This window comes from Salmo trutta, chromosome 38 (genome assembly GCF_901001165.1).
Source record: "Salmo trutta chromosome 38, fSalTru1.1, whole genome shotgun sequence".
NCBI classification, from domain to species: Eukaryota; Metazoa; Chordata; class Actinopteri; order Salmoniformes; family Salmonidae; genus Salmo; species Salmo trutta.
The window spans coordinates 18,021,889-18,046,119 of record NC_042994.1 but is presented as its reverse complement, the minus strand read 5'-3'; the positions used below and the strand labels follow the sequence as shown (position 1 = coordinate 18,046,119).

General features: G+C 42.9%; 1 protein-coding gene across 2 annotated transcripts in view; it reads right to left on the bottom strand.

The window, feature by feature from the left end:
- Positions 1-2,197: 2,197 nt before the first annotated feature.
- Positions 2,198-24,231, bottom strand: part of LOC115178511 (striatin) — a 99,676-nt gene continuing 77,642 nt past the window's right edge. The window contains exons 5-18 of one of the 2 annotated variants that reach the window (XM_029739726.1): positions 21,410-21,580; positions 20,883-21,018; positions 19,785-19,941; positions 17,315-17,425; positions 13,243-13,386; positions 12,790-12,926; positions 8,271-8,446; positions 7,779-7,826; positions 7,397-7,518; positions 6,890-7,057; positions 3,634-3,774; positions 3,066-3,167; positions 2,808-2,894; positions 2,198-2,492 (exon numbers count right to left, since the gene is read on the bottom strand). In XM_029739726.1, the coding sequence (XP_029595586.1) occupies positions 2,323-2,492; positions 2,808-2,894; positions 3,066-3,167; positions 3,634-3,774; positions 6,890-7,057; positions 7,397-7,518; positions 7,779-7,826; positions 8,271-8,446; positions 12,790-12,926; positions 13,243-13,386; positions 17,315-17,425; positions 19,785-19,941; positions 20,883-21,018; positions 21,410-21,580 (1,870 nt within the window). In that variant the 3' untranslated portion in view covers positions 2,198-2,322. The remainder of the gene's footprint in view (positions 2,493-2,807; positions 2,895-3,065; positions 3,168-3,633; positions 3,775-6,889; positions 7,058-7,396; positions 7,519-7,778; positions 7,827-8,270; positions 8,447-12,789; positions 12,927-13,242; positions 13,387-17,314; positions 17,426-19,784; positions 19,942-20,882; positions 21,019-21,409; positions 21,581-24,231) is intronic. The other variant, XM_029739727.1, reaches the window with a different exon arrangement.

Below are 24,231 nucleotides of genomic sequence, written 5' to 3'. Positions count from 1 at the left end.
AAAATCTGTCTTGTTTTGTAGTGCTCACAACCAAAGGCATAACTTTTGATAAGACCGGCAAATCTCCAACCATTCCACTACAAAAGAAACAAAGTACACAAATCCCCCAAGGAATAACTCCTAAATGTTCAAGTAAAACAGAAAATATTCTTTAAAAAAATATCTACCTGTATTTAACAAGGATTTACCTTTTTCACCAACCATGTATAGTAAATAAAAAAACTAGTAATTGCTCAAAATAATTAGACAAAATTCTATTTTCAAACAGTTATTACATTAAGCATTTACCCTGCTTTCTGACCAGAGCTGGTCATATCGCCTAAACACAGGAGCGTAGCTTGTGTGCAGTTGAGTACTAAGAGACCTCAGGTCTGCAGTCAAAATGGGAGCCAAGGGGCTAACTCAGCACAGTGGCAAGCAGGATATCTATGAAGAATCTACCTTAGCAGTCATAGCTAACTTGGCATTAGCATTAACAAAAGAGCTAACTTAGCATTATAAGCAGAAAGAGCCAATTTAGCAGTCGCAGGAAACTTCACATCTGCAGGCTCTCTGTGAAGCATCTTGTCATTAAGACAATACTTGGTTGATTATTTTGGCTTAAATGACACAGAGGCATAAATAAATACACAGCTCAAATTAAAAAAAACAATCAAATGAATAAATTGTTTCACTGCAAACCATTTTCAGTGCAGTTTGGTTGTTCAACTATAAATGCATGATAAAGCAGCATGTATTCAAATTAGGTCAAACCACAACATTGATCAATCAATTCTGTTAAAATTGTGAAACAAAGTTTGAGTAATTGATCTATTGCTAGCAAATTGTCACAGGACAGATCTTGTTAAGAGTTAGCACTTCTACTTATGTTGCTACAGTATATTACAATGTTGCTGTCCTATTTATGTAAAGAACGGAACATCCAAACACCAAAATGCACTCCTTGTACCTAGGAGAACTGAAGCATAAAAGCATTTACAATTTAATTGGAAACTAAATGAAGTTTAAGAAAGGATGTGGCCTGGCTAAGTCAGTGTTTTGGCTGTGTACAGGCAATATAGATTTGGACACTGATTCAACAGTGAAGCAAAGCAAGCTGGAATACAAGGATGGCTTACTCACTTAGGTGACAGATTCATATGGGCTAATATGTAGGAATTCTGTTAGCAAAGTTTCATTACACAATTCAATTATTTTCATGGGGTTGGCTTTTCAAGATAATGCAAAACAAGTGTGTGGACAATAGGCACTACTTAAAAAGCTACATTTTTACTTGTTTAAGAGATGAATTAATGGAGTAATTTCCAATTTGTTGTGATTACATACAAAACCACATTGACATATAAAAAAGGCTATAATAAATCACACATCAAGGAAATGCAGCCTCTTGGCCTTTACTTCAACTTCAAACTGACTTTCAGGTTATTTTAAACTTCTTTACAATTGTGATTTTTTTTAGGGGGACTCCAGTTCTGCACGCTATTGTATATTTCAGTGGATTGGAGGGCATTGTGGATCCCAACTCTCTCGTTCAATAACTGAAACAGTACTGTGACATTGACCACTAGCCATACATATGCTGTGTACATCCGATGAAAATAATTATTTTCAAACGTAGTTTTATGGATCAAATGGAATAGACAATGTCCAGTGCTATGTTGTTGAACGCCCTGCCCACTCCTACGTTGCACACAAACTGTAAAATCTCCTACGTTACACACAAACTGTAAAATAACGTTGTTTGCAAGACTGACGAAAAAGGCACATTTTCATGAAATCTTTGAAAATGACGACACTGAAGACACAGGCAGTCTTAGGGGTGGCTGGGGTGGGGGGGGGGGGGGGGGGGGGTGCAGAATACAAGTCTTGTGTTTCTGTTAGTTAGGAAACAAATGCAATGTTTCTAAATGAGAGTACACGTCTTGAGAATTTCCTGGATATCTGCTTTGTCTTTGTGATGTTTGACCACTGGTCTCCTCCTGGTTTGGCTGTAGCACCCAGGCCCGCCCGGGTTAGCTGGGGAGTGTGTGTGTAGGACAGGAAGTATACGGTGGAAGGATAGTAGCTGCCTTCTCTCAAAACTCTCTCACGTTCACCCCTTTCAGCCTTCAAACCATCAGGTGTCTAACCATCACTCTCGACTGCCACTGGTTGAGACTCAGACACCAGTGGCTAGTTACCCATTCACCTCACTACATTTCCTTCCACACTGCCTTTGAGATGGGCTCCAACTCCCATCTCTCCCTTCAGTTACATCACACCTAATCCCCTTTTTTATGGTCCTTCGAGCCGGACGCAGCTGTTAGCCATTGGGATTTGCAATCATACGAAGACCTTGGCGAGCGCGTCGGCCCCGGCGCTGCCGATGTAGCACTTGGTGGGGTGGAACGCCACGTCGTGGATGGCCTCGTCCGACTTCTTGCGGTGCGCTGTGAACTCCTGGATGCACGTCTTGCTCTCCATGTTCCACAGGCGGATGGAGCAGTCATGGCCTAACATGGCGGAGGATGGCGAGAATAAAAATATAAAGAAATAGGAACACAAGTATAAAGAAATAGGGAGGTAGAGTGAGAGGGAGACAGAGAGAAAGATAGAGAGATGGGGAGATGTTACAATTATACAACTGCCTTTTAGTGAAAGTTGCCACAAGAAAGATCCAAGGGGGCTTCCGTTTCTGTGCTCAGATATCATATTTGCCACACTGTCAGTTTGTATCTCCAGTTATGCAAGGAACAATATTGCTGTAATTACATGAAACGCTAACCAACAAAACACTAGTACTTCTCTGTTTCCAGATAAATACTTACTGCCAGACATCAGGTACAAGCCATTGGGATCCACAGCTAAACTGGTGACTGCATCCAGGTGGGCTACCATGGAGTGAATACATTTCCCTGTAATAGGAACCCAGGATGAGTACAAAATCAATGTCCTCAATGTTGTATTTATACCAACTGTTATAAGTACACTTTATACTGTGACAAAATGTGTTTGTCTTACTATGTATACATTTTATTTTCATTCTAGCTGGAATGTCGGTTCAAAATGGCCGCTGTCTAGCTCACCCGTGTTGTTGTCGAAGAACTGTATGTGTCGGTCCTCCTGGGCCGTGATGGTGATGGGCAGAGTGGGGTGACTCAGCACCTTGTTGATCTTGCACGGGGCTTCTGTGTGTTCGGGGTGGACGTGAAAAGACAGGAAACTCAACTGAACATTGCCGATTAGCCTTTCTCATTTACATGTAGTCACTTGTCAGAACAACAGGATAAATGGGAGTTATAAATCAAGACAAAATTATTCAAAAGTAGGGAGTTGAACATCCACAGAGCTATAATATAATTTGTGGGTACTAGGGTTATATTGCAGACTGTGCTGATATACCAGCTGCTATGCCCTGTTGCTAATAAAACAAAGAAATATGCTAAGGAAACTTTCTGAAGCGAGTACACCAACAAAATAAGAGTATGACTTTTAATGCATAAACATAAAACATTTATGTTGTGACAAGAGGGGTAAAGGGAGTTGACAGGGAGAGCGCAAGAAAATAGGTAGTAAGCGCATATTGCACTCAAATACTCGCTTTTGAGTTACAAATCTATATAGTCACTGTGTAGAAACGGCAGCGGAACTTACCGAGCTCTCCGGTCTGGTCCAGCTTGAGGATCAGCTGCCGCGTCTCCATGTTGAAGAGTCCGATCTCCCCCGTGCTGAACGACGTCACCATGTGGGCCGGCTCACTGCACACCAGGTCAACTGACGTGGGGACGCCTAGCTCTGAAACCGACAGAGTTGAAAAGGTTATGAGCTAATTCTAGAGCAGTGGTTCTGCTGTAGGGGGAAGGATTTGCGTGTGGTGACCTGGTCCTAGGTCAGAGCTTTTTTTGCATTGAGTAACTCTTTACGGAGCTAATTCTTGATCAGTTTTACCTCTGAATCCGATAAAGGTAGAGGTGGAGAGGTTAGGGTTTGGCTGTGGAGACCTGGTTTGTCCTAGGTCAGACCTCTTTTTGGGGCAGGTAGTGTTCTGAATTGACTCAGAGGTTCCAAAACTTTATTGACCTGCGACCCCATATTGACATCAAAAATATTTTGCGACCCCCACCATGTAAAAAAAGTTATGCAATCAACGGCCAATGTTGACTTTATTAAATTGGGACTATGACAGTCTATTACAAATCAGTCACAGTATTTTTGACAGTATTTCAATATGAAGACAGTATGGTTTGACGTGACTGAAATGCATCAGAAAGATATTGGGAAGTTCAGAAGACCATCAGGCAATAACGCTGTATGATCTTCTGTGTAGAAGGTCTCTGACCTCCTCCCTATAGGCTGTCTCATCGTTGTCGGTGACCAGGCCTACCACTGTTGTGTCATCGGCAAACTAAATGAGTCATGACTGAACATGGAGTACAGGAGGGGACTGAGCAGGCACCACTGAGGTGTTGAGTATCAGCGGGGAGGATGTGTTACCTACCCTTACCACCTGGGGGCGGCCCGTCAGAAAGTCCAGGATCTACCGCCCAAGCAGAGGGAGGTGTATAGTCCCAGGGTCCTTAGCTTAGTGATGAACTTTGAGGGCACTATGGTGTTGAATGCTAAGCTGTAGTCAATGAATAGCATTCTCACATAGGTGTTCCTTTTATCCAGGTGTGAAAGGGCAGTGTGGAGCGCAATAGAGATTGCATCATCTGTGGGTCTGTTGGGCGGTATGCAAATTGGAGTGGGTCTAGGGTTTCCAGAATGATGGTGTTGATGTGAGCCATGACCAGCCTTTCAAAGCACTTCATGGCTACATACGAGAGTGCTACAGGTCAGTAGTCATTTAAGCAGGTTACCTTAGTGTTCTTGGGCACAGGGACTATGGTGGTCTGCTTGAAACATGTTGGTATTACAGACTCCGTCAGGGAGAGGTTGAAAATGTTAGTGAAAACACCTGCCAGTTGGTCAAGCGCATGCTCAGAGTACAAGTCCTGGAAATCCGTCTGGACCTGCGGCCTTGTGAATGTTGACCCGTTTAAAGGTCTTACATTGGCTACGGTATGCGTGATCACACAGTCGTCCAGAACAGCTGATGCTCTCATGCATGTTTCAATGTTACTTTCCTCGTAGCGAACATAGAAGTAATTTAGCTTGTCTGGTAGGCTTGTGTCACTGGGTAGTTCGCGGCTGTGCTTCCATTTGTAGTCTGTAATAGTTTGCAAGCCCTGTCACATCCGATGAGTGTCGGAGCCGGTGTAGTACGATTCGATCTTAGTCCTACATTGACGCTTTGCCCGTTTGATGGTTCATCGGAGGGCATTTGTTATAAGCTTCCGGGGTTAGAGTCCCGCTCCTTGAAAGCGGCAGCTCTACCATTTAGCTCAGTGCGAATTTTGCCTGTAAACCATAGCTTCTGGTTGGGGTATGTACGTACAGTCACATCTATGCACTGATTGATGAAGCCAGTGACTGATGTGGTGTACTCCTCAATGCCATCGGAAGAATCCCGGAACATATTCCAGTCTGTGCTAGCAAAACAGTCCTGTAGCTTAGCATCTGCTTCATCTGACCACTTTCTTACAGACCGAGTCACTGGTGCTTCCTGCTTTAGTTTTTGCTTGTAAGCATGAATCAGAAGGATAGAATTATGGTCAGATTTGCCAATTGGAGGGCGAGGGAGAGCTTTGTACGCATCTCTGTGTGTGGAGTAACGGTGGTCTAGAGTTTTTTCCCTCTGGTTGCACATTTAACATGCTGGTAGAAATGAGGTAAAATAGATTTAAGTTTCCCTGCATTAAAGTCCCAGGCCACTAGGAGCCTTTTCCTGTTTGCTTATGGCCATATGCAGCTCATTGAGTGCGGTCTTAGTGCCAGCATCGGTTTGTGGTGGTAAATAGACAGCTACGAAGAATATAGATGAAAACTCTCTTGGTAGATAGTGTGGTCTACAGCTTATCATGAGATACACTACCTCAGGCGAGCAAAACCTTGAGATATCATGCACCAGCTGTTGAAATCGTGCACCAGCTGTTGTTTACAAACATACATAGACCGCCAACCCTTGTCTTACCAGAGGCTGCTGTTCTAATCTGCCGATACACTGTATTACCCGCCAGCTATATGTTATTCATGTCGTCGTTCAGACACGACTCGGTGAAACCTAAGATATTACAGTTTTTAATGTTCCGTTGGTAGGATAACGTAGTTCGTCCTCTTTATTATCCGGCCAATAGTAGCAATGGCAAAGGCAGATTAGCTACTCGTCGCAGGATCCTTACAAGGCACCCCGATCTCCTTCTGCGTCTCTTTCTCCTGTGAATGACGGGGATGAGGGCCTTGTTGGGTGTCTGGAATAAATCCCTCTCGTCCGACTCATTCAATAAATATTATTTGTCCAGTTCAAGGTGAGTAATCACTGTTCTGATGTCCAGAAGCTCTTTCCAGTCATAAGAGATGGTAGCAGCAACATTAGGTACAAAATAAGTTACAAACAATGTGAAAAAAAAAAAATAAATAGCACGGTTGGTTAAGAGCCCATAAAACGGCAGCCATCCCCTCCGGTGCCATCTTCATCATCAGGCGACCCTACATGGTGTCGCGACCCCTAGTTTGGGAAACCCTGGAGTAACTATTTATGGGGCAGATTTTAGGTCATTGTATAGCATGAAATGACAAACATATTTTATGAGCTGATCCTAGAGCAGTGGTTATGTGGGACAGTCCTTGTAAGAGGGTGAATTTGGTGTTTTGTAAGCTGATCCTTGAGCAGACGTTGTGGAACATGAAGTAAAAAATGTGTGAGACATCTGTTTAATAAACTGATCTTAGTGCAGTGTTTGTGTGGGACAGCCAATGTAAGTCTATTGGGGGATCATTTCGTCGATCTGATCTGCGTTCAGCACCTCACCTCCTTTCTCGTTGAAGATGGCGAGTGCGGGGGAGGTGTTGGCAGCGTTCCACAGGCGCACAGTGCCATCCCCGGAGCAGGAGAGCAGGCGCTGGTGGGCCGAGCTGTAGACCACTCCCCACACTGAGTCAGTGTGACCCAGCAGCGCCCCCCGCAGCACCGAGGGCTCTATTGCAGGAAAGAGAGAGGGAAGGAGTTATGAGGAGGGAGAGGTAGACAATTAAGAGGTGGGGAGAGTTAAAAAGGAGGGAGGGGAAAAGGAGAGAGGGAATGATAGAGAACGAAAGATCATGTGGAGACAGGGGAAAAAAATAGTTGGATAAAGAGGAGAATAGAGTGAAAGAGGAGTGTCAGAGAGAGAGTTAGAAGAGTGATGTAGCGAAAGGGAAAATAGAGGTGGAGAGAGAAAGAGTAAAGTGATGAGAACAGTGAAGAGAATATGAAAAAAGAGAAACAAGAGAGATGTACTAATAATTAGGGGTGTAGCTAAGGCAACTGGGGGCATACCATATGAGTCATAGGGGTCAATATTGGGGTTGGGGGTGTTCCAGCTCTGAATGGTTCCATCCACCCCCCCACTGAAGCACTGCTCCCCTGTAGAGCTCATGGTCACACACAACACCGCACCCCTACAGAAGACAGGAAAACTCATCTCATTATTAACTTCAACTTGTTTTGGGAAGACAAAACACAACACCGCATTCCTACAGGAGAAAGTGGCAATACCTGTTACTACAAAATTCAACTTTATTTTTTTCATCGCACTTTAGCAGTGTTTTACTTATGCAAAGATACAAAGTATGTGAATATGTACATTTGATAGAACAAATTATTCATGTATACAGTTATTAAAAAGGATGGGTTATAGTGGATAAGGAGGATTACTCACCGATGGGCCCTGAAAGTATAGATGGGTTCCACATCTAGGGCAGCACACCTAGGAAGACAGACAGGGGACATAACTATCTTTGATGTACATATTCAACGAGCATACACGAACTAAAACAAAATGTCCCATAACAGCCAACAGAAATGTATAAGAAAAAGGCATAATTTAGCTATCGATTGTCTTTTCACTATAGTGCTCTTAACAATTCCACATGACTCTTACCCCATTGAAAGTGACCAAGTTAGCCACTTTCACTACTTAAGTACCTGCTTAAAAGCATAATTGTCTTAGACTGGGTCATATTCATTAGTGCACACAGTTTCTTAATTACTGTGTATTGCTCTTATCTTTGTCAGGTCGTTATTATAAAAGAGAATGTGTTCTCAATTACTTACCTGGTTAAATGAAGGCAAACATTTTAATTGTTTGGGGTCTAGTAAATACAATCCAGGTGTTTGACTGACAGCAGGGTAGGCCTATGTGAACTCTTACTTCTTGGCGGGGGCGGTCTTCTGGAGGTTCCACAGTTTGAGGGTGTGGTCCTCGGAGGCAGTGACCAGGACGGGCTCCACGGGGTGGAAGGCCAGGCCCCGGATGGAGTCAAAGTGGCTCCGCAGCGTGAACTTGGGGTTCCACGTCTTCCGCAGCGCATCCTGACTGTTGGTTACCTGAGTAAAATGGCAAAGAGTATTGATGTCAGTTGGAGATTTGCTGACAGACCACCTCCTCCCTCTGCTCAAGCCATGTGGTTCCCTCTTGATTGTCGCTCCATCTGTTGGATGCTTGAAAGCCTCAAAACTCTGGCTGTTATTTGATTGTTTTTGTTTAGATTTTTTAAGCAAGCAATATAGAAGTCTGAAAAATATTATTATTATTAGGATTCAAGCCTTAGTCCTGCACAATAATGTTTCAGAAGGTATAGCATGCTAGGAGTCACTAGTTTTGTCTTATTTATTTCAATTTACAAAAAGTAACTTACGTAGTCACACCTGACTTAGGGTTAGTTCCTGTTTGTTATGCAAGTTCAGTGGTGCTATGCTCTTTATCGTGCCTCAAAATACAGTTGAAGTCGGAAGTTTACATACACCTTAGCCAAATACATTTAAACTCAGTTTTTCACAATTCCTGACATTTAATCTTAGTAAACATCCCCTGTCTTAGGTCAGTCAGGATCAACACATTTTAAGAATGTGAAATGTCAGGATAATAGTAGAGAGAATGGATTTATTTCAGCTTTTATTTCTTTCATCACATTCCCAGTGGGTCAGAAGTTTCCATACACTCAATTAGTATTTGGTAGCATTGCCTTTAAAATGTTTAACTTGGGTCAAACAATTCAGGTAGCCTTCCACAAGCTTCCCACAAAAAGTTGGGTGAATTTTGGCCCATTCCTCCTAACAGAGCTGGTGTAACTGAGTCAGGTTTGTAGGCCTCCTTGCTTGCGCATGCCTTTTCAGTTCTGCCCACAAATTTTCTATAGGATTGAGGTCAGGGCTTTGTGATTGCCACGCCAATACCTTGACTTTGTTGTCCTTAAGCCATTTTTCCACAACTTTGAAAGTATGCTTGGGGTCATTGTCCATTTGGAAGACCCATTTGCGACCAAGCTTTAACTTCCTGACTGATGTCTTGAGATGTTGCTTCAATATATCCACATCATTTTCCTGCCTTATGATACCATCTATTTTGTGAAGTGCACCAGTCCCTCCTGCAGCAAAGCACCCCCACAACATGATGCTGCCACCCCCACGCTTCACGGTTGGGATGGTGTTCTTCGCCTTGCAAGCATCCCCTTTTTCCTCCAAACATAACGATGGTCATTATAGCCAAACAGTTCTATTTTTGTTTCATCAGACCAGAGGACATTTCTCCAAAAAGTACGATATTTGTCCCCATGTGCATTTGCAAACCATAGTCTGGCTTTTTTATGCCGGTTTTGGAGCAGTGGCTTCTTCCTTGCTGAGCGGCCTTTCAGGTTATGTCGATATAGGACTCGTTTTACTGTGGATATAGATACTTTTGTACCTGTTTCCTGCAACATCTTCACAAGGTCCTTTGCTGTTCTTCTGGGATTGATTTGCACTTTTTGCACCAAAGTACGTTCATCTCTAGGAGAAACAGAACGTCTCCTTCCTGAGCGGTATGACGGCTGTGTGGTCCCATGGTGTTTATACTTGCGTACTATTGTTTTGTACAGATTAACGTGGTACCTTCAGACGTTTGGAAATTGCTCCCAAGGATGAACCAGACTTGTGGAGATCTACAATTTCTTGGCTGATTTCTTTTGATTTTCCCATGATGTCAAGCAAAGAGGCACTGAGTTTGAAGGTAGGCCTTGAAATACATCCCCAGGTACACCTCCAATTGACTCAAATGATGTCAATTAGCCTATCAGAAGCTTCTAAAGCCATAATTTTCGGGAATTTTCCAAGCTGTTTAAAGGCACAGTCAACCTAGCGTTTGTAAACTTCTGACCCACTGGAATTATGATACAGTGAATTATAAGTGAAATAATCTGTCTGTAAACAATTGTTGGAAAAATGACTTGAGTCATGCACAAAGTAGATGTTCTAACCAACTTGCCAAAACTATAGTTTGTTAACAAGACATTTGTTGAGTGTTTGAAAAATGTGTTTGAATGACTCCAACCTAAGTGTATGTAAACTTCCGACTTCAACTGTATGTTTGCAATGTGCCCCTTGTGCTTGACCACAGTAGACAGTCACTGCATATCATTTCCTGCTTGTTAGAGCAGGTTACCATACAAACTTTAATGTTATCTAATGCACACAAATCCATGCCTATTTTGAGATGAGTGTGTCCATCATAGAAATATAATTAGAACACTAAGGTGTCCTCCCACACTGGGTCCAACTGAGCAATATAACACTCAGCCTCTTCAATCCCAACCTCATTCTGCATGCTAGCTCTGTCCAGCAATACAACAGCAGAGTTCATTTCGCATTCAATTGATCTGGAGTGTGTGTATGTGAACGCATGTGCCTCTGTGTGTGTGTGTGTGTGTCTCTCTGTGTGTGCACGCTTGCATTAATGTGCATGCGTCTAGGCGCATGTTTGTGTGTGTGTGTGTCAATAAAAGCGAAAGTCAAAGCACATGCTAATCAGACTAGCCTGTTTAAATATTGACATTTTGAAAGCTGGAGACCAGCCTCTTACATAAGCTTGGTTCAATTCTGTGGATTACTATTGATTTCAAGTCTTCTGTTTGCAGTACACTCACTAGCTCAAAGCCTATGTATATAAGCGCAGAGTTAATAAAGTAGGATCATTTATTCTGCTTATAAACCTACACTACCAATCAGCTTGATCCCAATTCTTACGCATATTCCAGCGCTCCGGGGTGAAGTTCCCTAGGATCAGTTTCTCTTCCCCCAATCCTAACATTTATCATGACCAGGGAAAATGCTAAACTGAACCAAGATCAGCATAAACTTCACTCTCCTTCTACTCGCTCACCTGGGGTTCATACAATACAGTAAACCCAGGGTTTTCTCACAGTGTATACTTCGTACAAGTCTTATCTGTCAATAACTGGCTAAGGCTTTGAAAAATAGGTTGGCCCTTTAGATAAATACAGTGCATTCAGACCTCTTGACTTTTCCACATTTTGTTACGTTACAACCTTATTCTAAATGTTTGTTTTTTTTGATTCCCTCAATCTACACACAATAGCCCATAATGACAAAGCAAATTTTAGCAAATGTATAAAATAAAAAAAACTAAATATACATTTACATAAGCATTCAAACCCTTTACTTGAAGCACCTTCGACAGCGATTACAGCCTTGAGTCTTCTTGGGTATGACGCTACAAGCTTGGCACACCTGTATTTGTGGGGTTTCTCCCATTCTTCTCTGCAGATCCTCTTCAGCTCTGTCAAGCTGGATGGGGAGCATCGCTGCACAGCTATTTTCAGGTCTCTCCAGAGATGTTTGATCGGGTTTAAGTCCGGGCTCTAGATGGGCCACTCAAGGACATTGAGACTTGTCTCGAAGCCACTCCTGCATTGTCTTTGCTGTGTGCTTAAGGTCGTTGTCCTGTTGGAAGGTGAACCTGAGCACTCTGGAGCAGGTTGTCATCAAGGATCTCTCTGTACTTTGCTCCGTTCATCTTTCCCTTGATCCTGAATAGTCTCCCAGTCCCTGCCACATGATGCAAAAATGTCTAAAAATCTGTTTTCGCTTTGTCATTATGGGGTACTGTGTAGATGAGGACAAGTTATTTAATCCATATTAGAATAAGGCTGTAACGTAACAAAATGTGTAAAAAGTCAAGGTGTCTGAATACTTTCCGAATGCACTGTATATGCCTTTCTACTTTGTGTTCCAGTTCGGAAGCTGAAAGTTTCTAAATCTAGCTAATCGATCAATCTTCTACTACACGGCAATGTAAAGCGGTAGATGTTTGCTGCATATATATATATATATATATATATATATATATATATATATATATATATATATATATATATATACACATATACATACACACACACACACACACACACCAGAAAATGTAATATGTGAATGCTGCTGTTCACTGTTTGGTGGTGGTACCCTTTGATGTGATTAGCTGAATGTTGTTGATTGCTATGTCCATGTTACTTAATTTTTTGATTGCTGTGGTCATGATATGTAAATAAAATTCCCTTCGGGGCAAAAATGTGTGTTGTTTTTGTCATAATAAAGGTTTTCATTCATTACTAGCTGCCTTGCCATTGCATCTGGCAGTGGTTGGTGACCCGTCTAAGGAAGGACTGACGCCACACATGGTAGACCAGGCCACGGTCATGCTGCCAGCTCGCCCCCCTTACCCTCCCTTCCTTCCTTATCCTCCGTTCCCCGCAGAGGTAGGTAATCATGTCGTAGGCCAGGCTGTCTGCCTCGTTGGTCACAGTGAGGTCCGCCAGCTTGCCCAGCCTCAGCTCACTCTCTCCCATTCCGCCCCTCAACCTCCCCATCCTCCCTTAATCCCCCCCAGAGGTGCTTACGTCGTAGGCCAGGTTGTCCGCCTCGTTGGCCACAGTGAGGCCGGCCAGCTCGCCCAGGCCTAGCTCGCTCTCCGCCGCCTCGTCCGGCCCCATGATGAACGACTTCCCTGACGTGGGCGGAAACGTCATGGCCTCCACTGGGATGGATGGATAGTGAGATAGACGGACAGATGGGCAGACAGACCAGGCAGAGGGACAGAGCCAGACAAACAAATTAGACAGGCAAATATACCAGACAAGTAATTAGGGAAACATTTACAGACGGACAAAGGGACAAACAGAGAAGTCAAAACACTAAACGACTTCTATTGAAATATAACCATCATTGGTATTTGGGCCTATTAGATATTGTTGTGTCAATTTGTAAATTCAATTATTTAGTCAATTGTATATTTGGAAACTGTGCATTCTCTAAATTCAAACCCTTTGGGGACAATTAAGCTCTCGTCTTACCTTCTTCGGGGTGGCCCACTTCGTGCTCGTTGAGCCTGGGGATGCTGGGCCGGGACGGCGGTGTCACGGGGGGCTGCATGGAGGGGAGATCCTCGGCGTCTCGCAGGTTGGCCAGCATATCCTGCAGTTTGGACCGATTAGGCCCTGGGATGAGGAGGAGGAGGAAGATGAGAAGAGGATCATGGAGAAGGAGTAGAGACAAAGAAGGAAAGGAGAGGGAGGAAGAGAAGTAGTAGTGTACAGAGAGGATCAGGAAGAAACAGAAACTTTATAAGATTGAAGTTTCGTTTATTAATTCAACCATTTTAAAAAACAAGCACACACAACACTTGAAAAAGCCATACATGCACATGACTAAAATCATGGAGGATAACACAAAGTCTGGGATTTATTTCCATTGTGGTCCTCAAGACAAGATGGCTAGACAAGATCGAACACAGTATGGCAGTGAAATAATAAAACAAAAACAGAGAAGAACAACAACTATCTCATCATCCCAGTTACATCATATGGGTTATTCATATGGGCACAGAAGACATCAAACATATTTTTACTTTATTTTAAAAGCTGCCCAGAGAGGACGTTGTTTTTATGGGCAGAGGCAACACATTCCATTCTGAGGCTCCAGTATACAAGAAAGTACCTTTCCCAGCATTACTCCTGAACCTGTATAAGCACACATCAGCAACACCTGATCTGTTGCTGTGATTATGTGCATCCCTAACACGAGGAAAGTAATCACTTAGATATCTGGGTGCAGGACCATAAATACTCCTGTAAACCAAACCTAGTCTAATCTGGGACACCCTAGCCTCAACAGGCAGCCAGTTTAGTTCCTGAAAGCAGCTCCTGCCTATGTGAGTACGTGGACTCACCTTCAATACTACCCTGATCAGCTTATTCTGGGCTATCTGGAGCTTCCCCTTCATAAGTTTAGATAAGCCCCCAAACCAGGAAGTACTAGCATAGTCAAAATGGCATTGAATGAGGGCAGTATCTAGCACTTTCATGGAGTGCTTATCAAGGAGCTTGGACTTTCTAGCCAAACACGTAGTCTTGGCATTAACCTTCCCTAGCACTTTATTGGCCATGCTCACACCTCCCAAGCTTCCATCAAGGATACATCCCAAGTAGCTAACAGAGGTTTTAGTAGTCAGCACCTCGCCCCCTAATTCCACACTTTGAGGACCTACTGAATTTGGGTCTGGATCCAAAAATAACTGCTTCAGTTTTCCCTAAATTGCAGAGATAGCTTATTATCTCCAAGCCATTTGCTAATGTTAGTAAGCTCTGTGCTAAGTATGCTCTCCAACATAGTTTTACTTTTGTGAGACACCAGTCATCCACATAAAGAAAAAGACGGCAAGAACAAGCATTTTTCATAATGTTAATATACAATAAAAACCAGCAGAGGCCCAAGCACGCTCCCCTGCGGAACGCCACAACTCATTGGTTTTGCATGAGACAGTGAACCATTAACCTCTAATACTTGCACCCTTCCTGATAAATAGGACTTTACCCAGCCTAGAGGGATACTGCTTAACCCCAGTGCTTCCAGTTTGGAGACAGTGGTTAACTGTATCAAATGCCTTCTGTAGGTCAAGCAGTACCATTCTACAGAAATTTCCCTCGTCAATCTCTTTCCTGATGAAGTCAGTCAAGTAAAGTAGACATTAATTAGTGGAGACTGTTTTTCTAAAACCCGACTGAAAATCATACATTAGACCCTGTTTGTTAACATATTCATACATTTGCTCATGTACAACTCTCTCCAGGATCTTTGATGTTACACAGAGGATAGATACAGGCCTATAAATTCCCAGGGTCAGACTTTATCCCCTTCTTATACAGAGGTATAACTTTAGCTTGTTTCATGTCCTGGGAAAGGTACCTTGCTCAAGAGAGAGATTAACGATACACGTAATACAAGGGCCAATTTGCTCAGCAGAATCTATAAGAAAACTTGCAGGAATATTATCCAGGCCTGTGGCTTTGGAGCATTTAAGCTCTGCCAGCATACTGACTATGTTGGCTGTTGCTATATTTGCAAAAGAAAAAGAGTTGGCTGAACCCCTAACTCTACATAATACTTCTTGACTTGGTTGCTTCCATACAAACCAGAACTGGTGGGCAGCTTGCTAACCAGCTTGCTGGCAACAGAAGTAAAAAAATTTTTTTTTAAAAGAACAGTTGAATTCATTGGCAACCTCTGCTTTTTCATATACCATCTCCCCCCTGATGTTCAGTCCAATACTGTTTAGTTTGTTTATGGTAGTACTACTATAGCCTAGTTCCTTGAATGATTTCCAAAGCTTTTTAGGGTCATTTTTTGTTCTCAATTATTTTCTCAGCAAAGTAACCCCTCTTAGCTTCATCCATCCTGCTCTGTGCTTCATTTCTGTGATGTTTATATAGGACAAAATCATGCTGCTCTTGAGAGTTCTTACATTTTTTAAAGGCCTTATTCCTTGCTTGGATAGATTCTAGAATTTCATGATTAAACCAAGGGCTAGATCTCTACTTTACCCTGACCCGTCTAATGGGAGCCATCACATTCACCACATCAAGGAATCTACATTTAAAGACTTCACAGGCACTGTCTACCCCTACACTATCTAGCACAGGTGACCAGTCAATTTTACCCACTTCCTCCCTAAACTTTTCAACACAGTATTGTTTGAGTCCTCTGATTCTAACGGTTTTGTGACACTTAAATATATCTTTAAAAATCCTCCTCGTGCAAAAGGTAATAACATGATCACTGATTCCATATACTATTACTCCACTCTGCGATATTTTAGATTTTTCAGACACCAATATTTAGTCAATTGTACTTTGCACTGTTTCACATATCCTGGTGGGATCTTTTATCATTTGGGTCAGAGCAAGTGATCTACAAAAGTGCATAAATATATTGTGGGTTGGGCTATTCTTTTTGCAGACATCAGTGTTGAAATCCCCTAACAAAATTATTTCCTTCAACAGGGAATCATTACAGTTTGACAACACAATTTCAAGACCTTCATAGAATGCATTCTGCTTGGGCAGCCTATAACACACCCCCAACAAAAATCGGCTTGGTTTTGGGAAGGCAGATATCCAGCCAGACAATCTCCAGATCAGCGCTTAAATCCGATCTGACGATCCGATCTAACAGCAGGTCCATGGCTGATTCTTGGTGAAGGAGGACTTCGTAGCTAGAACATAGAAATAACTCATAGAAAAATGAAGGCAATTTAAGCTGGGAGGAAAGGAGAGTTAAGTCACTGACACTGACATACTTTCACAGAAAATAAGAAGTTGGAATGGTTGGAAAATACAGAGACATAAAAAAGGAACCAGCACACATACAAAGACACAGGTGCAGCTGATAACCTATGGCATAATAAAGACAGGTACAAAACATGACGAAGCGGGGATGGAATGCCTCAAGTGTAGGATGGTGCAACCATAGACATAGAATTACTAGAAGGGGCGCGCCCATTCCAAGACAATGAGGCCATAATGAGTGAGCCATGTCACCCATACTGAGTGTACCCACGAGGGTGCAGTCAAACTGCTGTGGTCTGATGGGCTATGCCCTTTTTAGTAATTATATTTATATGGGTGCAACTTAAAACAGCAATGAGTAATGTCGATACAGTGAGAGGGTTAGGAACGCAGTACAGTGCACTTTTCTTAAAGTGAATGTGGTTATAGTGATCGACCACTTACAATAGTGATCAAATTGTCCTGCACGGGTCTGATCACTGTGAGGGGAGGCAGTGTATTGCAATCCCATTGAAATGTTAACACACAAACATGTACGCACAGAGCCACACACAGAGACAAACATGGAGAAGGGGTACTAGATGGCCGAAAAGGAGCGCCAAAACGAAGCGATGGGAGGAAGAGAGTGTCTCTAACGTGCTTAACGTGTCTGTTAAATATCATTTTTGCATGACATAGTTCACCTTAACCTGAGAGAGAAAGGAGAGAGGAGAGAAGCTCTTATCGCCAGAACAAGAAGAAAGAATGAAAGATAGAACGCAATGGAGAGAAAGAAAGAGAAGGGGAGGCCTGATAGACTTACTCTTCACCCCCTTTTTGCCCTTGCGCTCCTTCCTGTACTGCTCCTTGAGTTGGGCTATGAGACCCTGGTCCACGTCCCAGGCCTCAGGCATGGGGCACTGTTCTTCCTTCTCTATACCCGAGGGAAGGGGTTGGGGGAAGGGGGCAGATACCGAGAAGCCGGTCAGTGTCCAGAACTCTCTTCTGAACCAGACCAAACGAAACTCAAATCCAAAGTGTAATGAAATTAAAGGTGGTTCAAGTGAAGATGGCTTCTTTAATCCTATATAGCCTGTAAAATGTATTGTAGAGACACTTGCCTAAGATCCCCCCCCCAAGTGTGTTACCCCTATCGGAGCAGTGGTTAGCAAGTTTGCCTACGGGCTGGGAGATCTTGGTTTGAGACCTGCAATGTACAGTATTGCAATTTAGTGCAGTATGTAAAAAAAAGTGTGTGATGGAAATTCTTCCTGAAACACTTTTTTTCTCCCACCAAGAGCCCCAAGTTCATGTTTTCTACAGGCATTTGGGCCTCTCTCGAAGCAACTATAGGGGGTTTGATGATGTCAACACACTGGGGTCAGTCAGGAAGAGAACCGGTCAAATTCTCTTCTCATACGACAACAGACAGGGATGGAACGGGAGAATTGAGTCATGCCTGAGGGTTACAGTTTTTGCACCACTCGACATGGAAACATAAAAACACAAACGTACAAAACACAAAAAACTGCCATTAAACAAAGGGTTTGGGGGGTAAAAAAGTTGTAAAACGCCAGATTGGCTTCCGACAAAAAAACAAAAAAAACAGCTGACATCAAATGTTTAATTTGATGGCTGGCAGCAATCCTGAAAATGTTTGCGTTAATGTATTCAAAAATATTAAATGTCAAAGAAAGCTGTGTCCTGCCAAATTAGGTGACAACAAAGCATATGGTGGAACAGCCGCCATGCCTCACTCAGTCTCTGCAAGGCTTTGTCCTTTGTGCCGCAACGTCAATAGCAGCAAACAGCATACCAACGACATGCTAATGTTAAGATAATGCAAATAACATTCAATCCCTCCCCCAAAATGCAATGCCATTCAATAACTGTGTCATGTTTTGAAATGTTCTATATATCAAAAGCAGCAACGATGTAGGTTTTATAGTGTAAGCTGGCAAAAGAACAAAAAATCCCCAAAATAATGAATTTCAACAACAAAAAAGTATAATAATGTAGGGGAGTTCTGTATCTATACCTATAAGCATATTCATATTTCTAATTTCAGATGCAGGCATGATCATATAATATATGGTAAACAGAACGGATATTCTATTTTCCCCATTGCAGCCTTCAGCGACAGATGTTTCTGGTTCTATCCAAAATGGCACCCTATTCCCTATATAGCGCACTACTTTTGACCAGGGTCCATAGGGCTCAGGTCAAAAATAGTGCACTATATAGGGAACAGGGTGCCATTTGGGACACCCAGTCGGTCTGTAGCGGCAGTGTGGGATCAAGCGGAGGAGGTGAACATGGAGCTGCTGATGACAACTCCGTTTCACAACTGATCAGCTAAGCGCATCGCTGCTGCTGGACCTTTAATACCATCCATCCATCCATCTATCCTTCCTTTGCTGTGTGTTCAGCTCATGGCTTCTTCAATTATTGTTAACAAAGAAATGCGAACAACTCAGTTTCCCACGCAAGTTGACCTAATTATCCCAATAATTCAAGATGTATTTTTTTTTAATTGTCACCATTATTTATATGAACTACTATTGAATTAAAGTATTTATAAAAATGACTGGATTGTCAATGCATCATAGACATTTTGTCATTTGTTGTGGCTATGTTCTAATGTCTACACTAGCATACTACTTAGTATTTACTTTGAACATAGGCTGTCTTCAACTGGATCCCTCTGACTTCCTCTGTCACACAACCAGTGATGCCACAGCATCCTTCCTCCTTGGCTGACAACTGACTGCTGCCTGACCTGTGACACGCTGACTCACTGATTGCGTGGGAATGCCCTTTGTCGTTGAGTGGAGATAAACACACAGCGTTGCTAGGTGACGGGAGTGAAGGGGGTTCTCTGTTAGCTGAAGGGGATAAGGGAGCTACAGTAGGCAGGTGGCCAGCTGTGTCTTTGTGTGAAGACTAGGTTAGAGAATACAGGATTCTGTGTGAGTGGGCGACTGAGGAAAGGGTAGGTCACCTCAGTGGGGACTGTTCTGTGGCGCTAGAGCTGGAAACCGAGTTACACTCAATGTTCCTGCTATGGCCCACTGGTCCTCCCTTTGGTCTACTGTCCTCTTTCTATGGCCCTCCTGTCCCTTTTATGCTCTAGTGTCCTGAGAATACATGACTGTCCCCACTTACTTGGCCACTGTCCCAATTAGACCCATTTTGGTCCACATGTAAACTTTTACTATTCTAGTTTGAGTGTTCACCAACCAACCAACCAACCAACCAACCAACCAACCAACCAACGCCCCTCCCTCTCTTACCCCAGTCACCGCTGTCTTCGACACTCCGGACATCGGGCGATCCTTCCATCTCATCTGGGCTGGCCAGGAAGTCAAAGCCCTTCAGGGCCTCCTCTGTGTCCGGGTCGTCACTCATGTCCGAGGATGAGGGGGACGAAAACGTCTTCTTCCTCACCATCTGTGGAAGACAGAGAGGGTTGAAGAGACAGAGAGGGGGTCTGAGTGACTGAATGAGTTGAGTGTTAAACTGTAGGTCTGAATGAGTAGGGTGTCCAATCAAAAACGTGGTAATTATTATTATTATTTTTTTTTTAATTATTTTTTTTAAATAGGGAAAATTGCATTGCGTAAACTAGGCTGGATTCTGTGCAAGAATTAAGGCTACCGGCTACCTGACAGGCTCACTTTCCCGTTGAACTTGTCATCTTTCTTCTTGAATCCACAGGACATAAAACAATATATAGGTAAGAAGGATATCGATTTCGAGACATGACATGTAGTATTTTCATATTGTATTATACGCTTTTCATATTAATGAAAAATTCCTGTTCTTTTTCAAAGATTTCTCACAAAAACAAACTTCTCTGAAATGTCAATAGAGCACTGAGTGTATAACAAGCGTTTTATTTTTAAAGCCTTTTACATTTAATTCAGCTCGTGTCATGCTAATTTCGCTTTTTGTGACCCACAGAAACAACTTTGGAGACGACGACCACAAAATGTAAAATCCTCAAAAGTTAGAGAAACCTGCCTCACTATGTCAACACCGATTGGTGCTTATTACCGGATGTATTCGGTTACGAAATCCAACCTTTTAGATATAATGTTCATGATATGTTAGAGAAAGACCAACTGAATGATTCAGAACATGAATAATCATATTTGTCTTGGTAAAATGTATTTTGTAACATAAAATTAAGTTACACAATTTCACTTATCGCCACCCTAGAATGAAGTATGAGGAATTCGCTAACATGGCTTGTGACTGGTACTGGTTCTCCTTGAGTGTTATTGCTGCCTGTCGCTAACTCAATCTGTTACTGCTGTTAATCTATTGTTGGGCTTCCTCATGGGGCAATGGCTACAAGTCAGATCATGAATGTGTGTGTCCTTGCTTACAGTGGCCAAGTTCATAATGGTCTTGTCCCTCCCGTCGCTGTCTTCGTCGTCCTCCTCGTCGCTAAACTCGGCGGCGGCGCTTTCTATGAACTTGAAGGCCTCAAGGACAGTGGCCGAGTCAGACATGTCAGGTTTACTGACGGACAGAAGAGAGAGAAAACGAGACAGATGTTAGTGACAGCACAAAAACAATGCAGGGCTCCTACACTTGCAACCCTACACTGTTTGTCACTGGACTTCCTTGAAGAATGCTAGTTATCCATTAGTGATAGCATTAGCAATGGCTACAACAATAGCATTAGCAATATTCAATATAATTAGCAATAGCTAGAGCAATAGCATTAGCTACAACAATAGCATTAGCGATAGCTACAACAGTGGCATTAGCAACAGCATTAATGATAGCAATAACAATAGGATTTAGCCTTAACCATAGCAATACCTTTAGCGCCAACCAAAACAACAGCATTTAGCACAGCAATAACCATAACAGCAGCAATAGTAATTAGCAGTTAGCGGTAGCTCACCTGATCATGCCGCTGTCCTTCTGCAAAGATGGCTCGGTGCCGTTGACCATGGGTTCCGGATTCCTGACCGACGGCCTCTCTCCAGAGTCTCCAGCCAGGCCCAGCAGCGCCCTGACCCTCTGGGACTTCACATCCAAGATGGTGTCCGTGTAGCCCACCTCCTGAAGGTACCTGGAAAGTAAGGCCCGATTGAATGTTACAGGAGAGATCGCCTAATAATTTCAAGATTTTGTACGTAGAGTGAGAAGTGTCTTTAAGTACTGATCTAGGATCAGCTCTAATCCCCCAATCCTAACCATAACCATAAGGGGGGGTCTAGGTGCAACTTCCATCTACTCCAGTTTTTACATCATAACATTGCAGAAGCGACATGACTATATATTAGTTGCATTTTTACGACTGCTTATGATATTTGGTGTGTCACGTAATCACTGTGTAAATTAGGTTTCAAAAGAGACGATTGGAGTCAAGGTTAAAGTTACACTTGAAAGTGATTCTAAAACCATTGCCATTTATATTTAAGTAGAGTTCTATGGAGTTAACCGTATTTAAGTGGAGTTCCTGGTGTGTTAGTCTGACAGGATAGAGCAGGACATTGACCATTTCAGGAGCAAGACGTACTGGATTAGATACCAAAGACAAAGTCCTATCAAAGCTATAAATATTAAATATGGCCTACTCAATAGGATACAGTTTCTGAAGAAAACAAACATGTTCCTTTATATACCATAGGGTCCAAAGAAAGCAATTGTGTGACAAACTATTTCTCTCAGAGCGGAAAACATCCGTTTTCAGTCACTGCACAACAAGGGAATGAAACGACACAAACTATGTATACAGTATTGCATAACTGAACCAATTAAAACCACACATGAATACAATCTTATGCCGATTTACAAACTACTTAACGAGATCGTATGCAAAATTTCACTGAAGCCCTCCAAAACCACAACATACCTCACTCGGTAGGTAAAACCAAAATGACACCCTTCTATCCTTATTCCTTCAAGACGCGCTTAAGTTCCGATGCTGATGCTCAATGGTCGGAGGTTTTGATAAAACAGCATCTTGTGCAAGCTTTAACAGAACGAGGGAAAAGATAACAAAAAAAGTTCCTCTCCGTCTCTTGCTGTACCAGCCTCTCCAGTCGCAGGAGCCCTGAATGCCCAGACACAATCCTCCATTCATGGGCTAACACCATCTCAGAGTCTGTACTTCGTTACACAGACACACACACACACACACACACCAGAGACAATACACACACACACAGATGAACACACAAGTTTCCTCTCAATGAGATGCTGCATTCGCATTCCTTCATCCAAGAACGTCATCCAAGGATAATACTATTTAGTGCCAAGATTTATTGCTTGATCTATTCTGGCAACAGGTACATATTCTGCATAACATAAGGCCTTGTATGCTGTGGGTATTGGAGCTATGTGCAACATTAAAATGTTGAGATCTTAACTTCAAATGGGTAAAACTGCTCATAACATGCACAAATTAGCCAATACCTAGTATTCATATATAAAACAAGTTTAACTTCAATTGTTGAGAAAAGGTCAAGTATTTTAGAATTAGAAGTCAAGAATAGGTGTAACAATGCACGTTGGACTCTGATCAAGTTTCTGTTGAACTTCTCAGGTTTTTCTTTTCAAACTGTCTTTAGACTAGCTGCATTCCATGATTCTCTGCTTTGCCCCAATCCTATCCCCCCCTTTCACTTTTCTCTCTCTCTCTTTGTCAGGTCCGGTTCAGTGAGTTCATGGTTCTGATGGGGGAGGGACCCTTTCCCTTGAGTGGTTCAGTGCCTGCCTGTAGCTGCCGCTACACACAAGTAGACGGATACAACATACACACAAAGATATATATACACACACACACACTCTCTCTTATCACATTTGAAGACTTGGGTGCCATTTTGAAACACTCACTTCCTTTTAAACACGCTGACACACATACAAGCACTGAGATAAATATACTGTACGTTCTGCAGCCCGTGTCAGTGAGACCGGAGTATAATCGACAAGAAGAACCTGGTTCCATAGTGTGGGCTGGCGAGATGAAATGAGGGTTGGGGATATGTGGACTGTGCTGTGTGTGTGTGTGTATAACTGTGCTCTGACGTGAAATCAATGACCACTCTGTGGAACTGAGATGTGGCCATGCCATGTGTGCTGCTGTCGGAGTGCTCTAGGAGTTGTGCGGATCATGAGAATGCATAGAAGAGCGATAGAGAGATTGTGTGTGTGTGTTCACTCTGTTGGGAGTTGCAGTGTAAACCCTACATTTACGTCATTTAGCAGACGCTCTTATCCAGAGTGACTTACAAATTGGTGCATTCACCTTATGATATCCAATGGAACAACCACTTTACATTAGTACATCTATATTAGAAGGATTACTTTATCCTATCCCAGGTATTCCTTAAAGAGGTGGGGTTTCAGGAAGGTGGTGATTGACTCCACTGTCCTGGCGTCGTGAGGGAAGCTTGTTCCACCATTGGGGTGCCAGAGCAGCGAACAGTTTTGACTGGGCTGAGCGGGAACTGTGCTTCCGCAGAGGTAGGGAGGCGAGCAGGCCAGAGGTGGATGAACGCAGTGCCCTTCTTTGGGTGTAGGGACTGATCAGAGCCTGAAGGTACAGAGGTGCCGTTCCCCCCACAGCTCCATAGGCAAGCACCATGGTCTTGTAGCAGATGCGAGCTTCAACTGGAAGCCAGTGGAGTGTGCGGAGGAGCGGGGTGACGTGAGAGAACTTGGGAACGTTGAACACCAGACGGGCTGCGGCATAGATTGTACTGTGTACTCTCTAAT